General features: G+C 39.9%; 1 protein-coding gene across 1 annotated transcript in view; it reads right to left on the bottom strand.

Annotated features, from left to right (window-relative positions):
- The window catches only part of LOC139469320 (spermatogenesis-associated protein 20-like), a 43076-nt gene extending 28190 nt beyond the window's left edge, over positions 1-14886 (bottom strand). The window contains exons 1-11 of the mRNA XM_071251459.1: positions 14628-14886; positions 13653-13781; positions 12564-12783; positions 11632-11778; positions 11330-11528; positions 9100-9230; positions 6915-7019; positions 5945-6019; positions 4781-4990; positions 1937-2129; positions 1195-1363 (exon numbers count right to left, since the gene is read on the bottom strand). Coding sequence (XP_071107560.1) covers positions 1195-1363; positions 1937-2129; positions 4781-4990; positions 5945-6019; positions 6915-7019; positions 9100-9230; positions 11330-11528; positions 11632-11778; positions 12564-12783; positions 13653-13781; positions 14628-14803 — 1754 coding nt within the window. The 5' untranslated portion in view covers positions 14804-14886. The remainder of the gene's footprint in view (positions 1-1194; positions 1364-1936; positions 2130-4780; positions 4991-5944; positions 6020-6914; positions 7020-9099; positions 9231-11329; positions 11529-11631; positions 11779-12563; positions 12784-13652; positions 13782-14627) is intronic.
- Between the last annotated feature and the right edge of the window lie 4426 nt (positions 14887-19312).

The raw sequence follows: 19312 nt of genomic DNA, 5'->3' as shown, positions 1-19312 counted from the left end.
GGGACACCAAAAATGGCCTTCACACATAGCACATAGCATAGCACATAGCACTCATGTCAGGAATCAAACATGTGACGAGCGAACACTTTAACTACAAAGCTGCCCGACCTATATACCCCCTATATGTGTAAGTATTAAATACACTGGTATGGGTTCAAATTCACTAGGGAGAATCATCCTGACACAAGAGAATTTCATCTCCAGGATAAAAAATAGGGTAGGATAATATTCACACTTACATATGCAACATAGAAGAGAACAGAACTTGCACACAGACTGCTTTCAGCAGCATAAGAGGTACGATTGTCATAATTTCTACATTGCATTTTTTCATGCACAGATGTGTATGTACAATATGAGCAGGTACAAGTAGCTGACCACATTGGGTATTAATAGGCTGGACAGCACTGAAATTTACTCAATCTTAGAGCACACATCTTTTAGAGCTTTGTTAACATTCCAGTTGTGTTTGTGCTGAACAGGTACACATTTTAAGCATACTTTGATTTCTGTAATGGTACAGATAAGTGCATCCTTTTTATTGGAAGAAGAACTCCTTCAAATATAATCCCCCTTTTACAAACATCCCTTGCAGTAACTTGGTAACATCCTTGAACATCAGACAAACACTTGTGTAATCACTTTGCAAGAATATAAGCTCAGGACATGTGTATCAATGTTTTTATATGTAACAAATGTTCAGGGGGAACATATTCACATGTACACATAGAGTTATAGCCAAGTAGCCAAACTGTTATTTCAGTATTGGATCTAGATAGAGCTGATCTAGTGCGTTAACAGTCTTGCAAGTTTTCCATCCTTCAAAATCAACTTACCTGATTTCTCAATGTTTTATATGATAACCATTGCAAACTAAGCAAAAACTCCAATTCTATTTCACAATCCTATTTTTACAACAGGATCATTATTACTGTCAGGGCGATTTGAGAGAGAAACCAGTTAACTCAGCCCCCAAGCTCTTAGCATTACTAGTAATTGAATTAAGATTTTGCCTAATACAACTCCTCCTATTACTTTCAAATGCAGGGGTTGACAATGATACGCCTACATCTCACTTGCCAAGTTATTATTTCGACCAGAACTTGTGTATGAGTTGGTGATAGCGGTGACCATGGATACGCAAAGTGTGAGATAGGATAAGAGTGAAAAATGACATATCCAAGCTGTTCTTACATTTGATCCACGCCATCCTGCTGTGAAGTATAACAGCTTCGGAGCAGCTCCCCTGTATCCTCACTGTACATGTGTGTACGCAGGAAGTCTGCCGCCTTCACAGCGCGGTCAGTGTACTGGCTCTCTCCCAGGACCTGGCCTCCTCGGGCGTAGCCAGATATCATCAGACCTACAGCATGCAATGATGACAACTTTACCAAGACTGACTCCCAAAACTTGTCTCCTGACATCTGCAGGCATGAGAATGGATATTTTCCTTTTCAGCTGAAACTACTTGGCAATGGAGCGTGGTCCATAATTTTTGGGTGTTTATGAGGGAAGCCATCACATTTTAACAAATTTGTGGTCACTTAATTTGTGGATCCGCGGAAGATTCTCATCCTGCATCTGGAAGAAGGGAGAAGTCCTTAATATTTAGTTGATTACTTTTGTTGATCAACTTCAAGACTTGTTTGTATAGAGAAATACAGGTGTAGCAGGGCGTTGAGTCATCCCACAACTTTACCTTGTCAGCTTGCTGACGGGGTTAACCTCTTTGGTCATGTGGACAATCTGTCCGACCTTGGAGCAGAAGGTCCGTGGTTCGAATCCCATCACGGGATCATTATGGCCGCTACACAGGGATAAACAACACACGGTGATCTAAACTTGTATCATGAGGACTGGTTAAAAAGAGGTCAGAATTTGTCAATATCAATATGGTTTGGCATTGCCATACAATGTAGTATATATGTTTACACACCATTCCAAGCAGCCACCATTTTGTTGTCCAGATGCGGCTTGGGTCTTTTCAGTCTGACATAAAACAACACATTCCTGCACTTCTGCAAGACTTGCTCTGTGGTTTCTATGCTCAAGTTAAACACCTCAGCTACTCTCTCCACACTATCTCGCACTATCAGGACATTCTGCATTTTCAACTCATCATGTGGATCCTGAAAGTAAAGTCGCAGAAAAGTTTAAATGATCATTTCACATACCTGTATATATTATGTCCTTCCACCCTTATAAACTGTCCATTGTATTTCAGCACTGCAGGTGTATTGTGAGTGTAAATACGTTCCGAATGTAATTTTGTTCCAGTGGAACTGATTTACCAAAAGTATGGTGGAACAATATACCTGGGAAAGATATGCCATGATCAGCCAAACTGTTCTTGAACTGTTTTCCTGTAGCACATATATACCCCCAATTGCCCCCTCAATTCTCACTCCACAACATAACAGGTTCAAAATTTCCTCAGCTTAAATGTTCTTGGATCTGTTTCTAGGATGTCTTTGAAAGGCATTTAGAAGTGATACACATAAGGAAGAGAATTCTATGGATGTCAACTTCTTTACAATGAAGAACACCACATTTAGGAGTATATATACTTACTTCTTCATCAGGTGATTAATGCTTTTAGCATTAGCATCTATTCACCTGATGAAAGAGTAAGTTTATACTCCAAAACATTGTGTTCCTCATAATAAAGAAGTTGACATCCATATAATTCTCTTACTTATGTTTCTAGGAAATAGAAAAATTTGAAAAAGGCCACTCCACTGCTTCAATGTGGTTCACTTTGTCTGGATTTCAACAGGAATACCTTCTTTGGATATTCAAAATTGACTAATTGTCTATGACAACAAACAATTCGTCATAGTATGGCAGATCGAGAAAAACAAACGTGTTTGGGATGGTCAGGCACTATCTGTGACCAACCATGAGATAAGGGACCGTATTGGTTAAAAATCACATTTTGACTTCTCATTATAATTTATAATAGTGAGTGAGTATGGTTTTACGCAGCTTTTAGCAATATTCCAGCAATATAATGGCAGGGACACCAGAAATGGGCTTCACACATTGTACCCATGTTGGGAATCGAACCCGGGTCTTCGGCGTGACGAGCGAACGCTTTAACCGCTAGGCTACCTGACCGCCCCTATAATTTATAATAACTATGGGATCTTAGGAACACAAAAATACAATTCTCAAGCTTCACATCACATTTATTACAGAGATACATGGCATCAAAGATTTTTCAATCTGCCATGACAACTTTTTTATTGTCATATACAGTCATGTACATGCTCTCACCTTTCTAATTGTCTCTTTTTTCTAATTTACGGCATATGTCATAAACGACTATGATAGCGGTCTGTACATATGTCCCAAGGAGGAGGACTAAATTTCCTTCCCTCTGTGATTTTCTACAGACAAATTATTATTCGGCCAATTCATTGCTCACACCTACACATTCATGTAAGACCCTGCAGTTGCAAGATGGGGGAGGGTCACCAGAGCTTCATGTTGATGTGAATACTTATGTCTCAAGTTACACATTGTAAATTGACAGGTCTTGCATCAGGGTTACGGTTTGGTTTGTTTGTTTGTTTAATGCCACACTCGGCAACATTACAGCTATATGATGGCAGTCTGTAAATAATCAAGTCTGGACCAGACAATCCAAAGATTGACATCATGAGCATCGATCCATGCAATTGAGATACGATGACATGCATCAATCAAGTCAGTGAGCCTGATCATCCGATCCCGTTAGTTGCCTCTTACAACAAGCATAGTTGCCTTCTACGGCATGCATGGGTTGCTGAAGACCTAATCTACCCCGGATCTTCATGGGTCTGTTGTTACAGAGAGCTATGGACTGTCCCATAGTATTTTCCTAATAGATCCCTGATTTGGAACAGACTGTACTAACAACCGGCCCTTATGGGATGTTCATCAATTGTAATCTCGTGAAAACTGCCACAAGATTCCCTTCCTAGAGCAGCCTTCAAAGCATGTGTATATATATTTTCTACTTTTATACTTATCAGGATGCAATCATTGCGATGGTACAAATTTTTATCCGCAATCACGTTTCCATAAAATCAAGTATAAAATCTCATCAAAATGTGTTTCTCATAATTAGTTTATAACACTATCCAAAAAATTTGAAAGACAGAAACGTGCAACCTAGATCTTGTTAGGTAATCAGCGCATGCATACTGTTTTGTTGGTCATCTACCCCCTACGACTCCACCTCGGTTAAATCGCTGATTGTCTATAACACTCATCAATTATTTGGACCCCAAAAGTAGCGTTGTAGTTAGGGATCACTGTATAGCAATGTTAAAATTCATGGCAATATTCAAAATAACATAAAATTTATATACAAAGAGCCATGTCTTGGAAAGATTATTGAAAAGTTGTAATATAATACTGTATTTGACAAAATAAGCGCCCAGGGCGCTCTCAAGATTAGAAATAGGGGGCTCTTATTAGAATATTATTTTGGTGGAGTTGAAAGATAAATTTTGTGGTTTATGCTGACGGCCTGAACTGTTTATATACGACAGATATATTTTTTCCAGAATTTAATTGCCCATAATTAAGGGTGCATATAACACACGAGTGCATATTAAACGCGAATAAATAAGTCTTGTGTACATTGATCAATCGGAAGGGGTGCTTATTGGGATTGTTCACTTGCCAATATATTAGCAAATATCGCAGTGGGCGCTTATTAGAGTGGGACGTTTATTACGTCGAATACGGTAATATAGACAACCAAAGTCGAGACAATGTCCAGCAAATGTACCTGGTAGGGATCGACATTCCCTGTGTCCTGAGTATTGTAGTACCGAGAGAACAGGTCTGCTTCTGTATTGGCGTCATGACCCTCCAGCATGTCTGACAGAAGTGCCCGCAGTTCCTGCTGGGTCCACACACAGAATGCTCCCTCCTTCTTCTCTGTAGCACTGCTCTCAGGCAGAGAATCTGCATCCTCAGCACTGTAGAAGCCACCTGCCTGAACACGACAGCAGGACATACACATTTGTGTTATAGGAATGTAGCAGATACAAATGGTTCCATTTTATCATGTACATACAGGTTAAGCTCAGAGTCTGTTCTCAGAGAATTGAATTAACCCTCAATACTGAAAATGTTAGATATTTGTATCTGAACACTTCATACATTATGCCTTGTTAATCCAGTCAGTACTGTGTATGTTGATATTCCAACAGTAATCATCCAGAGATCTAAATTCTATATTTATTTCATTTTTGTTTACCACCACACTCAGCAATATTCGAGCAATATAACGGCGGTCTGTAAATACTCAAGTCAGAACCAGACAATCCATTGATTGACATCATGAGCATCGATCTATGCAATTGTGACATGCATCAACCAAGTCAGTGATCCGGACCACCTGATCCCGTTAGTCGCCTCCTACGACAAACATGGGTTGCTGAAGACCAAATATAGACCAGGACCATGGTGGTTTGGGTTAAAGATGCTCAGAATCACTTTGTTTCACTGTATGACATGACTGTAGTGAGTGAGTGAGTGAGTGATCAAGTGAGTGAGTGAGTAAGTGAGTGATCGAGTAAGTGATCGAGTTAGTGAGTGAGTGAGTGAGTGAGTGAGCGAGTGAGTGAGTGAGTGAGAGTGAGTGATCGGGTGATCGTGAGTAATTGAGTGAGTGATCAAGTGAGTGATCAAGTGATTGAGTGAGTAAGTGAGTGAGTGAGTGAGTGAGTGAGTGAGTGAGTGAGTGAGTGAGTGAGTGAGTGAGTGAGTGAGTGAGTGAGTGAGTGAGTGAGAGAGAGTGATTTTGTATACTGCTTTCTTATTCCAGCAACATCAAAGTGGGGGACACCACATAATGTACACATGTTGGAAAATGTATTTGTACAGGTAATATCTAAGCAGATTGCTCAGTCAATCACACTTGGCTGTCAACGCTGCTGACACTCACTGGATGGTTCAGGTCCCTGGACACATACTGGAAGATGTCCTCAGCAATGTCTGCGAAACATTTGTCCTTAGTAGCCTGAAAAACAATTGTAGAAAAAGAGCAATTACTACATACTGCTGCAGAGTGAAAGTATTAGTGAAAAGCTTCCCTTCATGTATGAACAAGAAGATGACAAAGTCATCAATATCCCCTGCCCTGAATTAATCACACAAATTGTATGTCATGTATCTCATCATACCAAAACAGGTTATTCCTCTAGCTTTGGAGAACAAAATCGTTGAATAAACAAAATGATTCCATCTATTCTTTAAATGCTATCTATACCTTCCAATGCTTTGAATTAGTACTTTTCAATAGACAAGAGCTTTTCATTTGATAGTTGTGTTACATATATTTTCCTATTCATAATATATAAGACTGCCTCCGTGGTCAAGTGGCCTGTTGAGTGGAAGGTCTGGGGTTCGAACCCTGGTTGCATCATACTAAAAGACTTTAAAAGATGGTACTGTTATCCTATCTGGTGCTTGGCATTGAGGGGCTAAAACAACGACTGATTGGCTTGGAGTCAGTATACTGTGTCTCAGTGGGTATTCATGTTAAAACTGCGGCATACTGCAGCATGTTATTTCAGTGGGTTAGCACTCTAGTACAAGAGCGAGCATGCACGCACGCTCGCTCGCTCATCACTATATAACTGCAATTACCTTGGACAGGACATCAAACCCCATTTTACTTCAGCACATATTATATAATCTATAAGAAAATAGCAAACAATGAAACATTTCCTGAGTTGATGTTTTATCAATGATGCTGCTGTGCTAGTATTTTAAAAACCACTGCATTGTGAGTGATGTCCCCCCTGTCAGGGTACAACGATGCACAATCAACCAAGTCATCCAACTATTTCTTCATTCTCAATCTTATTTAGCAAATTGCCAAACTCCATAATTCTTCCTGCCATACTACACACCTGATAGGCGTCGATGTAGGACACGGCTAGCTGGCCCTGGTCATACAACATCTTCTCAAAGTGAGGCACATGCCAGAACTTGTCTGTGGAGTAGCGATGGAAGCCCTGTACATCAACGGAACAACCAGTGGACATTAGATGTGATTTATAGTTTTATACAAACTTGGAAATGTCTGGTTTAAAAAATTAAACAATCGGTTCCCAAACAAACAAACATTTCAATTCTTGGAAGATCACAACATATATGTGACAAATGTTTAGTTTATATTCCCAGGGATCCAACATGCAACCTTCTGTATCTGTAGCCCAGAGAGTGTAAACCAGGCTACAGAAGTGCTGATAAATCACAATGCTTTTAAGAATGTCTTTTTCAAGTACCCGTATGCCAGCAACAGATATTTTACACCCGTTTCCTAAGGTTCATGGAAAGTATGTTTGAGACATAAAAATGTTGATAAATGTGGTTTTAATTTTCTTTTTTCGGGTTAAGTTAGATAAAACACTTACCCTTAGGTTTTAATGGGATATAAAAAAACCATCCTTGGGATAAAACCTCGGAGGTAACACCACTCAGTTTTATCCATTGGATTCGGGTTGATGTGTTTTATCCTACACTTATGGCTGTAGGGAAGAATTAGTATCTTCTTTTCTGAAAACAATCTGAGACGCTAACAGGGTCAATATGTCATGTCAACAGAAGGGTCTGTGACATCATTACAGTTGCAATGACACAACATATTCTGTCTACAACGGCGCCTGTGTTGTGTCAGCAGTAGTCAATGCATCACATTAAAGCATGAAATGATTATTACATCAACTCGCTAACCATGAACCATACTGCATACTGATAATATTACCCACGAGGGTAGAATGATTGTATGTAATAACTTTCCGATATTTGCACGTGCATCTTAGCGATTCTCAATGCTGATCAGTCAATGGAAGCCATATGATGTAACACTGCACCATTGTTGAGAATATATAGAAGACTAAAAGAGCTACCATGTAATACCAATTTTATGAAACAAGTGAATAGTCCTGGTTGAATACCAGAACTATTGGTATTACACATGAGCGAGTATAGTATTTTATTTATTACTTGCCATTTATAACTTTTTTAGAATTGCACTGTCATTTGTGAATAGGCAGACATCTACGTGAACCAGAGCATAATCCAAATGAAGTTAACAGAATAATATGTCAAACATGTCAAAAGTTGACACGTATAAATTTTATACCAAACAGTGGCCCACATTTAGAATTCAGGTGGAACAGTGCCATGCACAACAAAGTTTACAATCAGGTCACAATACAATTTGTGGAAATTTGTTGAAACTCCACCCGGACAATGATGCCATGTGACGTCAGCCTAGCAACAGGATATCTGGGGTCGTGAGGTGTGCATAAGCTCCTCTTAGTGATTTATCATATCTACTTGCAATGTCATTAAATAAGCCCAGGGATGTTGATGTTTTCAATATTTGTCTTTAAACTTGTTCCCACAGTATATAAGTTTGTTTTTGTTTGTTTCTTGTCTAACGCTGCACTCAGCAATATTCCAGCTATATAATGGAGGTCTGTAAATAATCGAGTCTGGACCAGACAATCCAGTGATTGACATCATGAACATCGATCCTAGCAATTGGGATCAATGACATGCATCAACCAAGTCAGCGAGCCTGACCACCCGATCCCTTTAGTCGCCTTTTACGGCAAGCATAGTCGCCTTTTACGGCAAGCATTGGGTGCTGAAGACCTACTATTCTACCCCGAATCTTCACGGGTATATAAGCACACACGCTTTTGTATTACACAATGTGTAATATAGCTGTATGTTTATTAAACAGGTCATCTCTTCACAGGCAAGTTAGAAAGTACGGTATGACGTCATCCATTGTTCATAACACCACATCTGAACAATAGTCTGTCTTCAGTGAAGTTTCTCTGTATGTTTTTTCTTCATTTTCTCTCTCAAAACATCAATAAGTAATATATACAGTGACCTAACTGAAACTCAGACTTACAGATTATCTACTCCTCATGAATGAATCCTGTTAGTTCTTTGCCAAAGGCTGGGGATTAACATCATCCATTTACTCGGGACAGATAATCTGTAATTCCTTGTAGCTTGTTGTTATTCTCTAAATAATGTTACTCCTGTGTGTGACTTGAGCTGTTGTCTCACCTGAGCCACGTGGTCATGGATGCCACCTTTGGCCATCATTGTCAGTGTATAGCTGCACATGTCCAGGGCATGTCGCCCTTCTTCACTGCCGCGATTACTCCCATAGAAGCGTAACAAGAAGTTGAAATTTACTGAAACAAACTGCATGGATCAAGACATGCTTTAGCTTGAATACGATGCAATGTGATTCGCAAACATTATGCACCACTTGATTATATTGCAAACTGATTATTTACAAAGTTTCATGCCCTTGTAATGCATATCAATTACTTGTTGGGATGAGTGAGTGAAAGGTGTTTTGTCAACATCAGCAACTTTACAGTGTGACGGAACTCAGTTGAATGAGGCTCTATAGAAATTAATTGTGTGAGCAAGGTTCAGGGTTGGAGATCAGGTGAGTAGGAATGGGGTGAACATTGTTTCCAAGATTACTGAACTTATATAACAACATGCATGTGTACCTGATTGTGCGTGTGTGCGTGCGTGTAGCTGCTTGTTCTTGTCCAGAATAATGCAAGTTTTACAATCAGCCTGATACCATTTCTACTCAGCACCCACTGTGGCTCCATGCTCCCTTTTTGAGCAGGAGATATAGGGAATCTCACCCGAGTGTCTTTTGATATCAAATATATCAACACGAGTTGATAAAAGTGGAAAAATTCCGAGGTATCAACAATATCTCCTGTTGGAGCCAGTTTTGGATCATAAAGGGGATCTATGCTGCTACATTGTATACACCTCTTAGTCCCACAATACTTACATCAAGCATGGGTTTGTGGTACCTAGCATGGGTTTGTGGTACCTAGCATTGGTTTGTGGTACCTAGCATGGGTTTGTGGTACCTAGCATGGGTTTGTGGTACCTAGCATGGGGTAATGGTACCTAGTATGGGTTAATGGTACCTAGCATGGGTTAATGGTACCTAGTATGGGTTAATGGTACCTAGCATGGGTTAATGGTACCTAGCATGGGTTAATGGTACCTAGCATGGGTTATTGGTTCCTAGTATGGGTTAATGGTACCTAGCATGGGTTTTTGGTACCTAGCATGGGTTTTTGGTACCTAGCATGGGGTAATGGTACCTAGCATGGGGTAATGGTACTTAGCATGGGTTAATGGTACCTAGCATGGGTTAATGGTACCTAGCATGGGTTAATGGTACCTAGCATGGGTTAATGGTACCTAGCATGGGGTAATGGTACTTAGCATGGGGTAATGGTACTTAGCATGGGTTAATGGTACCTAGCATGGGTTAATGGTACCTAGCATGGGTTAATGGTACCTAGCATGGGGTAATGGTACCTAGCATTGGTTAAGGGTTCCTAGCATGGGTTAATGGTATCTAGCATGGGTTAATGGTACCTAGCATGGGTTAATGGTACGTAGCATGGGTTAATGGTACCTAGCATGGGTTAATGGTACCTAGCATGAGTTAATGGTACCTAGCATGGGTTAATGGTACCTAGCATGGGGTAATGGTACCTAGCATGGGTTACTGGTACCTAGCATGGGTTAATGGTACCTAGCATGGGTTAATGGTACCTAGCATGGGGTAATGGTACCTAGCATTGGTTAAGGGTTCCTAGCATGGGTTAATGGTACCTAGCATGGGTTAATGGTATCTAGCATGGGTTTGTGGTACCTAGCATTGGGTAATGGTACCTAGTATGGGTTAATGGTACCTAGCATGAGTTAATGGTACCTAGCATGGGTTTGTGGTACCTAGCATTGGGTAATGGTACCTAGTATGGGTTAATGGTACCTAGCATGGGTTAATGGTATCTAGCATGGGTTTGTGGTACCTAGCATGGGTTAATGGTTCCTAGCATGGGGTAATGGTACTTAGCATGGGTTAATGGTACCTAGCATGGGTTAATGGTACCTAGCATGGGGTAATGGTACTTAGCATGGGGTAATGGTACTTAGCATGGGTTAATGGTACCTAGCAAGGGTTAATGGTTCCTAGCATGGGGTAACGGTACTTAGCATGGGTTAATGGTACCTAGCATGGGTTAATGGTACCTAGCATGAGTTAATGGTACCTAGCATTGGTTAATGATATTTAGATCTTCTGTCCAAGAATCCCCATTGAGGAATCTGCATCATGGTGTGCAAACTAGCCAAGCCCCTATCTTGTCACTTAACAGCTGATTCCATTACATGTATCGGAAAAATTCCAGCCCAAGTTAGTAACCTTAAGGAAATTGACTCTCAAAAGTCTAAGGTATACCTGGCTGAGGGAATTTTGGTGCCTTTCCAAATCCTCCTAGTTCTTCATCATAGCTGATGACAAGCATACCAAAGCACTTCATGACCTGTGGCTCTGAAGGCAAAGCGTTTTCCCCCTTGTCACTGATGTTGCTCATCTTCGACAGAGAACTTCGGATAACTTCAGCCTTTTGTTCTAGGTCATCCTTCTTTGTTCTCCACTGAAATTAAGAATGTGATACACTGTGTATTTTCTTCTGCTTTACATTTTTCTTTTATGTTATAATTATTGAAACACTTCAATTAAATGAAAATAATACTCACTTTCTCAGCAATATTCTGCAGTATTGTTTTGAACCCTGGTCTTCCATAGTACTTGTCATTGGGAGGGAAGTATGTTCCTCCTACTATGGGGTTGAGGTCTGGAGTCAGCCACACACTCATTGGCCAACCACCTCCCCCACTAGTAGCCTGACAACACAAACTAACATACATCATACCATGCATAATTAAACAATGAGAGTTGTACACTTCATTATAAAGATGAAATCTATCCCATGAGAATCTGGGATAGAATTGGTCTTCAGCCACCAATGCTGGCGACTCTGGTTGTTGTAAGAGGCAACTACCGGTAAAGGGATCAGGTGGTGAGGCTCGCTGACCTGGTTGATGCATGTCATCGTATCCCAATTGCATGATGTCAATCACTGGATTATCCCGTCCAGACTCGATTATGTACAGACTGCCGTCATATAGCATGAATATTGCTGAGTGCTGTGTTAAACAACAAACAAACAAACAAAAAAGATGAAATCAACATTACTGAACATAATCATTGCTGGATTTAACCCTCACTAACAGACTCGTCTAATTTATTGATAAACATAGTGGTGTCGAAATATGCTTCACTAATCAGAGAATTGTGATAAACCTATATAAATACATACAGTGGTACAAAATACAAAATCAATGCTTCAAAAGCATTTCTATCAATTCTGCAAGGCACAACATCTTTCAGAATGAGTATTAATATTTTTTTTAATATTGATAAAGTGTACAGACTAGTGGTTAACTGTGGTTAACTGTACCAATTATCCATTTTAATATTGAGATTTTCAAATTCTCAAAATTGACATTATTTATGTATTCTTTTACCTATGTTTCATATAAAAAATTTGACTCATTTGAAACTACTAAATGACCAATCAAATATTTGAAATCCTATGAAAGTGTTTGATTGCTTAGAATGCACCAACCTGGATGAATGTCATGTATACACGGTCAACATCAGGTCTCTCTTCTCGATCCACCTTAATGCTGACAAAGTTCTCATTCAAGATCTTTCCTATTTCCTCATTCTCGAATGACTCTCTCTCCATCACATGACACCAGTGGCAGGTGGAGTAACCCACAGACAGAAATATCACTTTGTTCTCAGCCCTGGCCTTGTCAAAAGCCTCCTGACCCCATGGATACCTGCATTGATGAACAATGACATCTGTAAAGTCTTTGTAGGGCATTTAGAAGAGATACACTGATGAAGGAGTAAGTATATACTCCAAAACATAGTGTTCCTCATAATACAGAAGCTGACATCCATAAATTATCTTCCTTATGTCTGTAAACTTCCTTAAATTTATTGGTTATGAAGTAATTCCAGTAGATCTGCATAGTGATAAACGTATAAAGAATGGCTCAAGATGGAAAAATGTCTCTCATGCAGCTAGGAAATTACAGGGGATATGGGTGACCAAAAGCCTCATAAAATGGACTGGTATGTTTATTTTGATAGACCTAGCTTCAAAAATAAATATTCCTGAATTTAATTTAAAGTTTCCTATCATAAGCATATAGTTTAACAGTAAAACATATCATTATTTCTGGTCATACGTATTAGCATCCAGTGGGACTCACAGAGCATATTATTTGTTGCTATTCTCAATTTGAATGCACCTGGGACACAAACCACTGATATATTTTATGTAACCTGTAGGCCTACTGTCAAACTAGTTTAGTTAAACATGCCTTTCACATGCTTGTTTTGTTTTAAGTATATTTTAATGTCCAAAAAGACAAGGGGATAGGGCACAAGTGCACCACTTATAGCCTCCTCCTACCTTATCTGAACAGTCTGCTTCAACATACATATGTAACGGTATTAGACTCTACATATAACCAAAGAGATCTATGAGGATTTTTCCTTGACCTCCAAAACTATTGGTCTATTTCCATGTCCCCTCTATAGGCTACATTTGTGAGTACTGGATGCATATTTCTGCGTCGAGTAAAACTCTATATATGCTTCACGAAACACACAGACATCAATAACAATAAAACATATTTACCAGTCCACTGGATTGGAAGCATGTTGAAGGAGATATGGTGACTTTTCCAGAGCCAGTCTATTCTGTCGACTGCTTGAGGAAGAGGCCATGGTTCTACTTGTGAGAATATTTCTTCTGTGAAAACTGGACCTTCAGAATAAGCATCATTCATTATTGCAAGTGAAGTGTAGAGTAGATACAGCACTTCAATTCAAAGAAATCTGGATCAGAACAGTGAATAGAGAGATCACTATAGATGTGGCAGCTTACATAGAAGATATTATATGAGTGTTCATGTCATACTATATGTTTACGACACAAGTGTCCGGTATTTCCCGAGCGAGAATAAAGACAGCAAGTTGTAACAGCAGCGGAACCAAACTTTGACGAAGGACGTCAACAATCTTCAGCTATGGCATTTTTTCTAGTGTGACATCACAATAAGATTCGAATGACGTCAACAATACAATGTTGCCTCGTGACATGATATGACCCTAGGGCACATTTGTTTTTAGTGAACCCTGATATATTTGCCCTCATAGGTAAACAAATATAGTCATGTAACTTCCATGTAGTAGAGGGTGTGTATATCCCTTTTCTATATATAACATCCTTCCAAAAGCGCTTTACCACTATAATATAGTAAATCCATATATACCCACTCAGATTTTTTTACTTTTCCAGTGGCACAAAATATAACAAAAAATCTAATAAATATATTACAAAGCTACAGTCACAATCATGTGAGACATTCATGCATATATTATAATACTTTTTCATATCAATGTGTGATGACTTAACAATTTATTTCATATTGAATATAAAGAAAAACAGACAAAACGTTTTATGGTCTTTGACGTTAATAACCAAATGGTATATATTACGATTTTACCCCTGCTTCGATAACTTACACCATAACAATATGTAGCGCTTACAAAAACGTACCGGTTTACGTGAGCAGAAAATATGTTGTGTTTCGCGTAATACTCCACACACCTTTTGTCAACGATGATGAACTTGGTGCCGAAAGTTCGATGGTGACGGGGCGCTGAACATCGGGATAAAACTAGGGCATTTGATGATACAGAACTGGTGTTGTGGAAACAAGTCAGGCAAGTGTCATTTACCGTGTTATATAACTTCCTAACATGCTGTCGGGTGTTATTCCACATTTGACAACCTTAAATTTAGAAAGGTACTATCAAAACCTGATACAGCCCAGAGCCTTCAGATCTGCTCAAGCATTCATGTAGAAACCAGAGTGAGATATTTCTTCTGCAGCTGGAGATCGAGCGCAAGCTGGGGCACTAGGGGACGCAATTTCTCGAAAAGGAACCACAATTAGAATTATCTCCCCTTAGAATATCGAAGACACACAGTTTTCGATCACCTGATCTTGTCATTCGTTGATATTTCCTTTTTATTTCTCACTGACATGGTCAAAGTAGTTCCGTAGAGCCACTTTGGAAATATTTTAACATTTTCAAAAATGACTTTCGGAAGATTTTCATGTGTTTTACAGTTCTGTATGTCCGTTTGCTTTTGTGAACCAAGGCCGTAGTTAACTTTTTTTTTTGACAGATGGGGCAAACATTTGTACAAGTATCAAAGGTCCCAAACCTGATTCAAATAAATCCGTTTTCTTTATATAAAAAAAAATCCGGGGCGGGGAGGGGTGGAGCAACAGCCGAAACATACAGTGTTCAGGGTGCCCCAGTTCATGTTGCCACTACCCTGTGTGAGGAGGTAGACATGAACCCAATTGAGCACCTGTGGGACGAACTTGGTAGGCGTGTGAGACGACAGCAGATTCCGCCCCGCGATGTTGCTGAGCTCACTCAGGCATTGCAGTATCACTGGAACGCAATCCCGGCTCATTTCATCCGTGGTTTATGTGATTCTATGCCAAGGTGTTTGCAAGCTTGTGTTCGTGCTCAAGGTGGACACCCCAGATACTGAGGGTCTGTTCAATCTCTCTCTTGTAAATGGTGTTGGAACTGATGATATTGGACACTGCTTTAAGCAGAATTTCTCTATCGTGATCAGTCTTTGCTAATAAACAATACACGCTTTGAAATTTTCAACAGCCGAAACATACAGTGTTCAGGGTGCCCCTGTTCACGTTGCCACAACCCAGTGTGAGGAGGTAGGCTGGTTCAGGGTGCCCTTGTTCATGTTGCCACTACCCAGTGTGAGGAAGTAGGCTGGTTCAGGTGCCCCTGTTCATGTTACCACTACTCACTGCGAGGAAGTAGGCTGGTTCGGGTGCCACTGTTGATGTTACCACTATCCACTGTGAGGAGGTAGGCTGGTTCAGGGTGCCCCTGTTTATGTTGCCACTACCCAGTGTGAGGAGGTAGGCTGGTTCAGGGTGCCCCTGTTTATGTTGCCACTACCCAGTGTGAGAAAGTAGGCTGGTTCAGGTGCCCCTGTTCATGTTGCCACTACCCAGTGTGAGGAAGTAGGCTGGTTCAGGGTGCCCCTGTTCAGGTTGCCACTACCCAGTGTGAGGAGGTAGGCTGGTTCAGGGTGCCCCTGTTTATGTTGCCACTACCCAGTGTGAGGAAGTAGGCTGGTTCGGGTGCGCTGTTCATGTTACCACCATGCACTGCGATCAACTAGTCTGGTTCGGGTGCGCTGTTCATGTTACCACCATGCACTGCGATCAACTAGTCTGGTTCGGGTGCGCTGTTCATGTTACCACCATGCACTGCGATCAACTAGGCTGGTTCGGGTGCGCTGTTCATGTTACCACCATGCACTGCGATCAACTAGGCTGGTTCGGGTGCGCTGTTCATGTTACCACCATGCACTGCGATCAACTAGTCTGGTTCGGGTGCGCTGTTCATGTTACCACCATGCACTGCGATCAACTAGGCTGGTTCGGGTGTGCTGTTCATGTTACCACCATGCACTGCGATCAACTAGGCTGGTTCGGGTGCCACTTGTGTTTTTTTGTGTTTTCACAATAATTCACCATATATCTTGACCAAGTTCTTAAGAGGTATACATCTCAATTAGGTAATTACGGTAACGGTTCTCAGACAACCCTGCGTAGATGTTTTTGTAGAATATGCAAACGGTTTCCGAGTTATGCTCTTGCTAAGGAAACATTCGCAGAATAAATTTTCGGACAACCCTTAGCAGTGTCTTTTTTTCCGAACCGATTTAATATTTGCAGTTAAATTCACACCATCAGATAGGAAATTTGATATTCTACATCTCTGCGTAATTTTATAGCCGGGGGGAGATCCAAGGCCGCGTGAGTGCAATTCTCGCACAATCTTAACTTTTATGATCTTAGGGAAATGTGCGTCAGAAATTACATAGAATTTATTGATATCTTAAAATCGAATTTGTGATATCAATACATATGTTTACCGATATCTAACAATACAATATCATAAAATCTGGAAAAAATAATTAAACTGCGCCTAATAGTATTTGGAGTTATGATGGCTGTGTTTGTCAGTGTACTCTGTTATAAGAGTGCAAGGTATCTTGTCTTCAACTTCTTTTAAAACTTGACAATGGGTAATAAACACTTCTCGTCACGAGGAATGACGGATTATCTGTTCCTCGTGAAGTTTCGGGACTTACAACATGGATTTCACGCGGGACAGATAATCCGTAATTCCTCGTCACTCATAATAAATTATTGTCTATGTATAATGCATTTCTAATGTTGACATCTGGCAGTAAATCTCTGTTGCTCTGAAATATGTGGAAGAAAGTTATAACATCAGTAAAACTAAATATAATGTGCAATTCTAATGAAAACATGTAGGGTATATCTGTTTTCTCTGAAATATGTAGAAGTAGTTTTAACAGCAATAACACAACATCTGATGGAAAGTTCTGAAGGTGTTTTCAGTGCAATATGCGTGGGTAGTTTTGATATCTAATGGGCAATTCTTCTGAAGACAAGAAGGGCGTATTTGTTTGCTCTGAAATATGTGGAGGGAACTTTTAACAACAATGACAACATCTGATGGGAAGTTCTGAAGACGTTGGGCATTTATGTTTTCAGTGCAATATGTTGAGGCCGTTTTAACATCGGTAACGCCATATCAATAGACAATTCTTATGAAGACATGTTGGGTATATGTTTGCTTTGAAATATGATGTAAATTTTAACATCGGTAACGCTATATCTGATATATAAAATCTTACACAACCACTCAAAATCATGTTTTTATGTTTGAATACTATTCCTGTTGTTTTTTCTGAGTTAAGGGAGAAGCCCCATTTGTCAGCCCATTGTTGTATTTTATTAAGAGATTTTTGGAGTAGATTTTTGGCCATTTTCATGCTTTTAGTAAACATAAAAACATGAAACCCGCCTCCCCAATCCTCCAGCTAAACAATCAAACAATCAAATTTCAAAAACAAACCAAATTCTTAGGACTTATTTTCGATGAACATCTCACCTGGGATGCTCACATCCAAAACCTAACAACTAAATGCAGTAAAGACCTAAACACACTAAGATGCCTAACTGGCTCTAACTGGGGAGCCTCCAAAGATACTCTTCTCTCTCTCTCTACATATCACTAATTAGATCAAAACTAGACTATGGCTGCGCCATATACAACACCCTAAACAACTCTCTATCTAAAAAACTTGACTCAATACAATATCAGGCTCTCAAACTCATTACACGCACCCAACATGGCACCTCCTACACCTCACTTCAGGCCTTAACAGGAGAAATGCCACTAAGTCTACGCAGGGAACAGCTAAGCTTAAATTTCTGGGCCGCGTCCCAATCAAACCCTCTCATCCAAAACTTAATAAACCAAAACATCAGCCCTAATAACCAAGCTCTAGCTCGTAAACACCCCTTACTTACCCCAATATCCCAAAGAATAACAAACTACCTAAATGAACACCAAATTAAAAATCTTAAACAAAACTGCAAACAATCAAATATCTTCACCCCTAAACTTAAAATACCCCAAATAGACACAGCACTAGCTAGCCAAATAGATAAACAAACCGACCCAAACATAGCTAAAACTACCACACTAGCATACATACACAAAAATTGGCCAAATTGGTGTCACATTTACACGGACGGATCCTCAGATCCGACCTCCAAACACACGGGCTTCGGAGTCCATACCACACAACCAACTAAAACCACACAATCCTTCCGACTCCCAAATAACCAATCAATATTCACGGCAGAACAAATGGGCATGGCCTCAGCCCTCCACAATCAAGAATCCAAAAACCACCAAAAAATCCTAATACTTACTGACTCCCTAAGTGGACTACAAGCCCTACAAAACAAAAATACCAAAAACCGACCTAAATTAATAAATCAAATACTTAAAAGCTCCAACGACCTAACTAAGGCAGGCAAACAAATAACCTTCTTGTGGATACCCGCCCACGTAGGAATATACGGTAATGAAAATGCCGATAAAGCAGCTAAACTATCCCTCAAAATCCCAGAAATAAGCTTAAACTTACCCATCTCAAAATCAGAAATTAAAAGTGTAAACAAACAAAAAATCACAAAAAAATGGCATAACCTATATCTAAACTCAAATAGCCAAATCAAAAGAGTGCTCAGTAAACCACTAACCAAACCAAAAATTCTCCATCCATCAAAAAAAATCGACAGAGTAATCACTAAACTCCAAACAGGACACACCAACCTAAATAACCACCTA

This window comes from Haliotis cracherodii, unplaced genomic scaffold (assembly GCF_022045235.1).
Source record: "Haliotis cracherodii isolate W230 unplaced genomic scaffold, xgHalCrac1.p SCAF_2, whole genome shotgun sequence".
NCBI classification, from domain to species: Eukaryota; Metazoa; Mollusca; class Gastropoda; order Lepetellida; family Haliotidae; genus Haliotis; species Haliotis cracherodii.
This window is presented reverse-complemented; position numbering and strand designations above follow the sequence as displayed.